This window comes from Charadrius vociferus, unplaced genomic scaffold (genome assembly GCF_000708025.1).
Source record: "Charadrius vociferus isolate BGI_N301 unplaced genomic scaffold, ASM70802v2 scaffold333, whole genome shotgun sequence".
Lineage (NCBI taxonomy): Eukaryota > Metazoa > Chordata > Aves > Charadriiformes > Charadriidae > Charadrius > Charadrius vociferus.
Genome location: NW_009647682.1, coordinates 927,593 through 937,728, shown reverse-complemented (window position 1 = coordinate 937,728; position 10,136 = coordinate 927,593). Strand labels below are relative to the sequence as shown.

At 43.0% G+C, this 10,136-nt stretch overlaps 2 protein-coding genes across 2 annotated transcripts in view; both read left to right on the top strand.

The window, feature by feature from the left end:
- Positions 1–7,673, top strand: part of IPO9 (importin 9) — a 34,702-nt gene extending 27,029 nt beyond the window's left edge. The window contains exons 21-26 of the mRNA XM_009881345.1: positions 532–698; positions 2,754–2,887; positions 4,410–4,529; positions 5,016–5,117; positions 5,935–6,011; positions 6,579–7,673. Coding sequence (XP_009879647.1) covers positions 532–698; positions 2,754–2,887; positions 4,410–4,529; positions 5,016–5,117; positions 5,935–6,011; positions 6,579–6,689 — 711 coding nt within the window. The 3' untranslated portion in view covers positions 6,690–7,673. The remainder of the gene's footprint in view (positions 1–531; positions 699–2,753; positions 2,888–4,409; positions 4,530–5,015; positions 5,118–5,934; positions 6,012–6,578) is intronic.
- A 634-nt stretch (positions 7,674–8,307) lies between these two features.
- Positions 8,308–10,136, top strand: part of LZTR1 (leucine-zipper-like transcription regulator 1) — a 39,691-nt gene continuing 37,862 nt past the window's right edge. The window contains exon 1 of the mRNA XM_009881344.1: positions 8,308–8,312. Within this exon, the coding sequence (XP_009879646.1) occupies positions 8,308–8,312 (5 nt within the window). The remainder of the gene's footprint in view (positions 8,313–10,136) is intronic.

Genomic DNA, 10,136 nt, shown 5'->3' with positions numbered 1-10,136 from the left:
TTTCCCTAAAACTTGTGTTCAGAGTGCACTCAAAATTGGAAAAGTTCTGCTGAATCGGTGGACCAATAATTTCTGTTCCTTAGCTGGGTGATGAGATGCGTTTCTGCTAGATAGGCGTTGATTTAGAGCTCTGTGTATAGAACCATGTGTACAGCTCCTGGTCCGTTGGGCAAACTGGGGCCGTTGCAGTGTCTGAGTGTTGCCATACGATATTTTTGCTAATCAAAGGTCAACTGCAACCTCTGATATTTTTTAAATAGGTTTGTAATCTTTGCTTTAGGAAGGTTTGTTAGTTTGGGGCATGGGTGTGAGTAAACTTATTCCTTGCGTTTGGTATAAATACTGCTGTTGACTGTAGTAGTTTATTGCCTGCTTTTGTAGCACAGTGTGTCTTGGTTATACTTTCTCTTCCTCTTGGGGTTGTTAAACACAGTCTCTACTCTTGCAGAAAACTCATTTACTTGAATATTTGATAAAACATTTTCACCTATTAAATTATGTACAGCTAACATTTCCTTTCTCCTCCTGTAGTCCTTGATTATGGTGTTTGCCCACTTGGTTCACTCACAACTGGAACCACTCCTAGAGTTCCTGTGTAGTCTCCCTGGACCAACTGGCAAGCCTGCCTTGGAATTCGTAATGGCCGAATGGATGAGCCGGCAGCACTTGTTCTATGGGCAATATGAAGGCAAAGTCAGGTAGGATATTTTCATAAGCAGGATCCATGCATTAACCTTAGCTGACTGATCGTCCCATTGCACTTAAATGCACGGGGTGTGAGGGAAAAGGGAGCTGGTTCAGACTTGGGTTAGTGTGTGCCAGCCTTGGACAGGATTAATTTTTTCATACGCTGTTAGTTTGACTCAGGAGAGCCGTGGTAATTGGAGCAATCTCTGATCTTCCTCTAAGTGCTCCTCTTGCTGCCTGGTGTTCTGTGCTGGAACAGGGGGACCCAAGGGGGAAGGGGGTGTCTCTTGCAAGCATAGGAGAGCTTTTGAGATTGAACTTCTGTGCATGAGATGAGAATAGCTTCCACACGTGTGATTGCCTTTATTACTGTAGCATTTCAGGGCATTGTAGAGGTTTCCTAAGAGAATCTTATGATTTCTTGTTGATTGAACGATCTCTTAAAAGTCAATAAAGAAATCAACTGAAACAGTTTTCTCTCCCTTTTGCTGTAGGAGCACATTTGTGTTCTGGTGGAGGCTGAGTACTATATTCCAAAGCATGAAATGCTCTGTATTAATTTAAATTTTGTTGCAGCTGCTGTCTTTGATTTTTCTGGAAATGTGCAGCCTAACAGACCAAACCACTCTTGGGGGTCTCACCAGCTGTTAACTCACTTCTTAGTATGTGTTGGTGAGTTACTGTTATAAGGCAGTCAAATAGCCTGTGAAATAAATAATAAGAAAAAGCCTGTTTAAAACGGAAGTTTGTGAATGATCGTGCAGAGCAAGAGGCAGTCTGATGTGGGGATCTGGTGCTGTTTTCAGTCGCATCAACGCATGTCCGTTTCATCCCTAAGAGCAGAGGTTTGTCCCCGTTTTGACAGAGCAGGGTGGTCTGCAGGATCCTCTGAGACCGCTTATGGCCATGGGGAAAGCCAAGGCTGGCTCTGACAGGGAGAACAAGGTTAAACTTTGTTCAGTGCTGTCTCCGTATTGTCCAAGATTAGAGCTGTTTGTGTACAGATGACTTGGCAGGGCTCCACACTATATTAAACACTTTGATTGGAGTTATTTGTGGTGATGCTTATCATGCATTAGAAAATGCTGGGTTTTTTTGGCATACTGAAGAAAAGCAATGCCTGCTCAGAGGAACCTCTTGTTTAGAGGTAGTAAAAGGAACGTGAAGATAGCTGACACCTTCTGTGTGCATCAGTCCCCATCCCTGTGAGTGGCAGGTTGAAGTGGCTATTTGCTCTTGACTTTCATTATGAAAAGATGGGAAAGCTTTGGGCAACTCAGGGGTGGCATGTAAGATCTGCATCCAAACTAGCAGTATGGGAACTCAGAGCCATAGTGTGGGGGAGGGAGAGGGTTTGAAGTGAAAGCATGAAAAGAGCAAATTCCATGGAGCTCCGAAACTTCAGTTTGTGAAGCCAGGAGAGAGGTTTAAGAGTGCCAAGTGTAAATTGGTGGCCTTAACCTGTAATCAAAGTTATCCTCAGTATGGCTTGAAAACAGCCTGAAACTGGAGAAGGTTTGAAAGTGTGATGTGGAAATCTGAGCAGCAGAGATGGAAAGAACACATGAAGATACTGAGGGAACAAGCTAGAAAGTCTGAGTGTAGCTGAGCTGCGAATGACCAGAAGTGAAAAAGAGCTTTGAGACTGGACAAAAGTAGAAGAGATATTTATGGCTGCAGATCAAGCAAATTACTACTTTCTTGTCACTGCTTTCCTCTTAATTCCATCTTCATCTGCATGTCATGCTTTAGGAGTGTGTTTAACCTCGTGGCCCTTCTGAACTGGAAAAACCTTTAATGTATGTATGCACTGTTTGGTAGTGTTTAATCCAAAGCTTTGTCAGTTTTTGGCTGCTGTGCAGGTCAGGAGACAAGTCCAGTTTCGTGTGCTGACATAAAGCAGGAGAAATAGGAAAATTCTGTAATGCTTGTTGTTGGCAAAAGTGTAGAAAAAAGGGCATCTGAATGTCTGCTCTGGACATGTGTTCCCCATTAGCAGTTCACTGTGAAAGTCAGGCGGTTTAGAGACATTCTCATCAGTGATTTTCCTGTTCCCTGCTCCCCAGCTCTGTAGCATTGTGTAAACTCCTTCAGTATGGCATCAACACAGATGACAAGCGACTTCAGGACATTAGGGTAAAGGGAGAAGAAATATTTAATATGGATGAGGGAATACGGACACGATCAAAGTCGGCCAAAAGTAAGTATTCATTTTGCTGTTTTTAACAGGTGTTTTTTTCCTGTTAGTAGATGCTATGGAAGGCTGTGGATCCTGTGGATTTCACAAAGCTATGGGAGATATTTCCTACAGAAGGTGCACGTTCTTTTTTAGAGCTAATCCATACATCATGTACTTAATATATCCACTATTTGCTTTAATTCTGTCAAAGACTGATTTGGAAGACTCCTGATGTCTCTGATTTAATATAAGTGGACGAGATGATTATGGGATAGGGAGCTATTTTGCGTCATCCTGTTCCACCTAATGAGATAGAATTGATAATTTCATGATACCTAGGTAGCTTCCCTGAGAGGAAAGTGTGTTTAGTGAATGCAGAGATTTTAAAAATAGAAGTGGTATTTCTTTTGATGAGACAGACTTTCACAAATATCAGCCATGATTTCAACAAGTTAGAGATCTCTTTTAAGGAAAGCTTGGCCAGTCTCCTGTATAAGACTTATCTCACTTTTAATTGGCTGAACCAAAAATCCTTGATTGGAGATTACTGTATAGAGATTCATATATTAAATCTCAGAGAGCACTGGGCAGGTTTTTTGCTGGGGACTGAGCCCCAGAGGGGAGGACACTGGGGAAACCACTGTCCTCAGCCATCAGCCAGAACCTTGGTTCTGCGACTTGCCGTGCTAGAGCTTGTGCACAACCAGTTGTGGGATGGGATGTGCTGGCTGTACTGATCCAAACTGGAGGTCCGTCGAGGCAGTCAGTGCTCCCTGAGCCATCAGCTGTCGTAGGGGTGATGCAGTAACACTCAGTAAAGGAAATAAATAGGGGAAAGCACTAGGAGTGTAAGAGGTAAGGAGTGGTCACAAAACATCTGCTCCCTTATTATTCTCTGCTTAAAAAAACCACCAAACAGCAGAAACCAAACAAACTCAGATATTGTGTAGGCAGATAGAAGAACAGTAGTTGCTGGCCTTTGATCACCTAAAGAGTTAAAACTAGTGCTCCCGGTTTCTTTATTTGATAGGATCTTTACTGCTGCAATTAAGGACAAAACCACTGTCTAGCTATCCCTATGGAATAATTAGGCCTCAGAAGAGCCCCGGTGAGGAAGAGTTGGAGCTTGCAGTGTCTCAGAAAGGGCAGAGCCATACGTGGGAGTGCTGCACCGCTCACTTACTTGAAAGCACTGCTAGATGTGCAACAATAACTTCAGAGAAGAATGCTTAATGAGGTCATCTGTAACTGACTTCATTGAGTAGACTCACAAATTAATTCAGCTGTGAAGATTTTAACTATGCCTTCTCGTCATTCACAATGTGTAGGGTTTGATACTGCAGTTAAGATCTTTGGAAATCTAGCTGTGAAGGTATACGGAAGGAACATTTGGGATTTTTTGTCAGTCTCTTTTTCCTCCCAACCTGTGCTTTTTTGCCCATCTGAACTTTGTAAATGTATCAAAACAGCCACCACCCAAAAAGGCCTGTTTGTAACAACTTTTTATTAAAAGCAGTATGAATATTTATTTTTTCTGTTACAGATCCTGAACGTTGGACGAACATTCCTTTGTTAGTAAAAATCTTAAAATTAATAATAAATGAACTTTCTAATGCGATGGAAGCAAATGCATCTAGACAGACAACTGCAGATTGGAGTCAAGGTAAAATACTGGGTTTTCTTGTCATCTTTGCATGGCTTATAATCTACTTCGTAACCTTGGCAGAAGCATTTATAGTAATAAGAAACTCACAGTAGTATATAGTATACCTGTAATTACAAAGGCTTAAATAGTGATCCAAAGGATAAAATCAGTCAGTGTTGTGTATTCTTCAATGTGAAAATTATTTTGGGGCAGTTTGGAAGATGGGATCTGACTGTATGCCAACAAAATTATCTTTTCTTGGTGTATCTAGTTTGCCTTTCTTCTCCCCTGCTTCAGGCATCCATTCTTGCAGCTGCTTTTTGCTTAGCTCCAGTTCTTGAGTTATTCGTTCCAAAGGCATGGTGGAGGTTGCAGGCGTTTCCCTTCATCCACCTAGATAAGCAGAGATGTTTGCCTAAAAACTACCCAGTCCCCTGTACAGTCATTAACACATTTGACCTCCTAGCTTTTGTTTATCTCTAGAAATTTTTGTTTTCTAAGCAGATGATTCAAATGATATGTGGGAGGATCAGGAAGAGGATGAGGATGAAGATGAAGGCTTAGCAGGACAGTTCTTATCAGATATTCTTTCTACAAACAAGTATGGTAAGTAATAGCTTTAAAGTGCTTACTCAAAGTGAAAATAGAGTAGATGACATCCTAGTCAAAGTTTTTTTTCCCTTGACAGCAGCTCAACAGAGACTGCAGGCAAGGGGAAGGAAATATTACACTGGGATTTTGAATAAGGACTTTTTTTTCTGTAAGAGAGGGACATGCCTTTGAATAACACGATGGTTAAATAACTGCAGTTTTTCACCTGAGAGTTCAAATGCTGCGTAGGCTTCATGTTGCTGTGAGGTTCGTGCAGGTATTTATCCTAAAGAGAAAACTGATGCTTAAAGATGTAGCCATGAACTTGGAATGACAATGTTGAAGCAGTGGATGAGCTTGTTTGTGGAGTGACCTTGAGAAATAATAGCTGCGTAAAGATGGAGCAGGTATAATATCTCCTTTCCTCTGCTCTCCAGTTTGCATATAATCTTAGAAGAGAGAACCTTACAGGCAAATACAATAAGGGAGACTACTTACATTAGCACAGAACTGGAAATGTGTCACCCTGACATAAGGTTAAGGCATAAGATAATAGTGCACGTAACTACCAAACCTGCTTGTCTAGTCTCCCCTGTATGCTCATCTCACTTGCACCTTCCTTGAGACTCCCACTATGACCCTTCTTGTTCTGGGGTGTGTAGTGTTTTCTAATCAGCTGAACTTACGGAGCAAATATTCTGGATATCAATATTTTTACCCAGCAGTGCTGAAACTATTTCGTTTTGGATCCTTGGATTTCACCAGTAGTGAAATACTTCCTGAGATGTTTTGTTCTGTTTGATGTTAAAACCTGCTGCTTTGCCTCTGACAGATGAGGATTACTATGAAGATGATGAAGAGGATGATCCAGATGCATTAAAGGACCCTCTTTACCAAATAGATCTCCAGGTGATGCTTTAGAATGAGGGGTTTTTTTTAATCAGACTCCTGTCATTCTTTGTAAACTTAATTTTTCTGTGCTGTACTTTAACAAAACTGTAAACACCAGTTACTGATGTCTCAAAGGTACTCAGTTCATTGAAATGCCTTTGGAACGCGCTGAGTATCCTGAGTGCCTGGAGTTACTTTTCCTTGTTGGATCAATGTCTATAACTTGGAAATGTGAATGAACAAGACTTTTTCAACAGAGGGAGATGAGACTTTTCTACACATGAGCTTCACAGCTATTTGCTGACGTCAGAAGTAGATGGGAGACTGAATGTGACAGAATTTCATACTCCACTGGGGGCTGCTCCCATCACAGCCCCTGTATAGATACTTTGCTCCTGCTTTTTGCCCCTTCCTGGCAGCCATTCATCAGCCTCTGCCGCCACCCTTCCTTCTGCATCGCTTTTCTCTTCCCTGCAACCCCTTTGTCTTACTCGGTGCATGTTGAGGTTTATCTTTTGATACGTGGAAGAAACAGAATTTTCAAAGTGACGTGATGCTAACTGGGTCTTTCTGTCTTCCTTTCAGGCCTATCTCACTGACTTCCTCTGTCAGTTTGCACAGCAGCCCTGCTACGCGATGTTTTCAGACCATCTCAATGAGAACGAAAAGCGAGTGTTACAGGCCATTGGTATATAAACCCACTCAAGAGACCATCCCGATCATATCTGAACAATATTTTTTTGGCTTATTCCATGTTTTATGATTAAACATAAAACATTTTCCAGTGTCTACCTGCTTGGTACAGGTGGATGATGGCCTCGTTGCGATGTATTGAGCCTCATCTTAACATGAATCTGCTAAGGGAAGGAATACTAAGAAAGCAGCAAGGACAGAAGTCTGTAGAGCTTTGCACATTGGTCTCACCATGGGAGCACTTTCATTTTCCACAGTAACTTTCCAGGAAGTTCTTAAAGATAAAAAAAAAATGTCCTTAATATTTTTAAAAGCAAACTGTCTCTACCTGTGAAGAGGCACTTAACTGAGTTTCCCACAGCACAGTTGGACAGAGAAAGGAATTGGATCACTTACAGATTGCTTGGATGTATCTTGAGAAATGGGAAGGTTGTTCCTCTTCGCGCTCACATAACACATACAGGGTAAATATCTTGATATTACAGCGTGACTTCTTTTTATAGAACTATAGACTCTTTTATCAGAGATGCCTGAATGGTATGGAACCTGTTTACAGGAGTTTGGATGGGAAGCTGAGACAATAAAACCGAATGCATATCCTCTTTCCTGTGGTGGATGGGGCTTTGTTGCTCACATCTGCTGTCTGGTCCCATGGGAGCAGTTCTTTACTAATGCTTTTGTGTGCACATGCTCAAAGGAAGCTACCACTTAAATTTCTGTTCCTGTGGCATGTGGCTACTAAAGACTTTGGTTTTATGGAACACAAGGAGCCACGATTTTTAGGGGAAAAAAACTGATTGTGTTTAACATATTTGCTCCATGACAGCCACTCTGAACTACTTTGCTTCCTTCACACTCCTGTGTGTATTTTTATAGAGTGGTAAAATAACATTTGCGAATTGATTTACCCATAAGAACAGCGCGATGTATCTCACAACACCTCTCTGCCTTTGGTTCCCCCTTGGGGAAAATGAAAATAAAACTATTAAAATGTACATTGGTATCCTTCTTATAAAACAGATCTAAAAGGAACTTGCACTTGTTTCCTGAAGTCACTCTTTTAAGACATATTCCTCCTTAGGAAACTTTCTGTATGTGCCGCCCGGAGGATGTTAGGGTATTTCACAGGAGTCATCTGGACAGAAAGGGAGTCCTGTAATGGATACATCTTCTTCTGCTTAAAAGAAAAAGGCTGACCCATTATAGAGTTTCCTTTCTTAAGAAAGGTTCTTGCTGTTCCTTTGTGGAATAATATGCTTCGAAGTTGTATCTAAAAACCTCGAAAGAGCTGGGGTAATTCTGTATCTCACTGGTCTAACAGAGTATAGCTTTTCACTTTTTTACCAGGAGGGGATAATAAATTAACTTTTTAACAGACAAAAGATGGCACAATTTTAGCGTGTTTGGGGAAAACGGTGAAATAACCCTGAATTCTAAAGCAGACCTTGCTCCCCTCTCCCACCCCAACCCCTCATGTTGTGCCTGAGAATGGGCAGAACAAGGGGGAATCCTCACTGTTGGCTGCAGACTGGTCTGACCCATCCTCGAGTTCTTAATGATTTTGTACGAATAGCTCCGGAAACAGAATTTGAAGCCTGATTTTTGTGTGTCTGTGTCTAATATGGCGTAAGCTCTGATCAGAAGTTTCACACATGCACACATGCAGCTGTGTTGCGGTGTCTTTCTTCCCTGTGGATTCTCTGGTGTATAAGAATATATAATTAAACTTTGTGCCATGGCCTCTTTGGTGGGAACGCTGTGGTTCTGTCTTCTACCTTTTTTTTTGAAGTCTAGTAGGAATTTTGTTTTGAGGCATTTGTGTCTCAGCTTTCAATGAAAAGGGCCAACGAGTTAAACTGAACAGTACAGTCTCTTGAGGAAACCAAACTAGAAATAGGCGTCTGCAGTGGCGTGTGCTCACAGCTGTACAGGAACGACCAAGTGGGTGTCCACAGAGTGACTGGTTCCAGCCCTGGGAAGGGGTGGGACCATCTTCTTTTGCCCCATGCAGTGGCAGCAGGGCTCAAAACCAGTCATCCATTCTTGGAGGTAAGTGAATACCAAACATCTGGAAGCATCTAGGTGTGTTTTAGGGTGTTGGTTGTAAATGGAGCATGTTCCGGTCTGGTTAGGCAGTGCTCCTGGAGAGGTGCTGGTGGGGCTTGACTGGTGTGTGCCTTCGTGGTGCTTTAGTTCAGTTGGATGGTGGGTTTAAACAAGACCATGAAAAATGAGAGCAACCTGGTACTATACCATTCCGCATCCTGAACTGAGACATCAAAGGATTTCTTTGCGATTGCAAGGTCCCAGAGGTAGATGGGCCAGTGTCTCCTAGAGTTCCTGCTGCAGCTCTTCAGCGTGTTGGTTAGAAACTGCTCTTTGATTTGCAGGTATAGATAGCTTTTCCAGGAGTGTGGCTGGTGAGATGGGGAAGATGGGGGGATAAGTGGCTTTTGGGGACTGCACTGTCTCTCCTGCAGTGTTGGCTCACGTGCAGCCCGAGCTGGTGGGACATGGTGCCGCTGCAAAGGAGCTGGGGTTAAGGTGTGGAGTTTGGGACCTGCCCTGGAGGCGGTGGGGCCCAGGGACAGTGTAGCTGTGCAGCACACTCTATTCCAAGCGAACTCAGGGTTTGCAGGAAGGTTTTTAGCAAGAAATACTGTGACGCAAGCTTCCCCTAGAAAAGAGGCCAAATAGGATGTGAGAGCAACAGAGCACAAAGGAGATGGTTTGAAGGACCTCTGCCTGGTCCTGCTGGTGCTCATACTGATGTAACTCCTTTGCCCTTACACTTTCTCACTGTTCTTCCTCCTAACAAAATTCTGAACGCTCCATGATGTACCTTTACACAGGATTTTTTTTTTGCTGGAGGGGTGTCAGCTTTGCTGAAACAACTCTGTCCTGTAACAAGGTGATTGCTCAGGATGAAAAATGCTGGACTCCACGGATGCATCCAAAGTCTGGTTTCGAGGTGCAGAGCGCTCGTCTGCTGTTGAGAAGAAACTAAACTAATAGTCATAAGGTTACTAACAGCGTGTTAGGAAGTACAAGCTCCCCATTAAACTGAATTCAGACTCACGGCTGGGCTGCTGGCTGCCTCACAGCCCTGCACACACGCGTGTCCTGCTCACAGCTGCTCCGTGGGGAGGAACCCATCACGTTTTGCACACTGGGTGTTATTTTGTTCGAATAGCACAAAGCTCTGATAGCCACAGACTGTAATTAAACTAGTTAATAGCTCAGCTATGACTCTGGAACGAGACTTTATGCGTATTCATGAGTATTGTTCTTGGTTTGGTTTTTTGTATTAACAAATAAACTCTTTTAACCCGCCGTGTTTCCGAGTCTTTACAGAGGCAGCGTTACCCGGCTCTGTCACTGCCCCTCCGCGGGGCTCGAACGCGCGAACTCCCGCCCCGCAGCGCCGCCGGCTGCTGCCGCGGCGCCCTC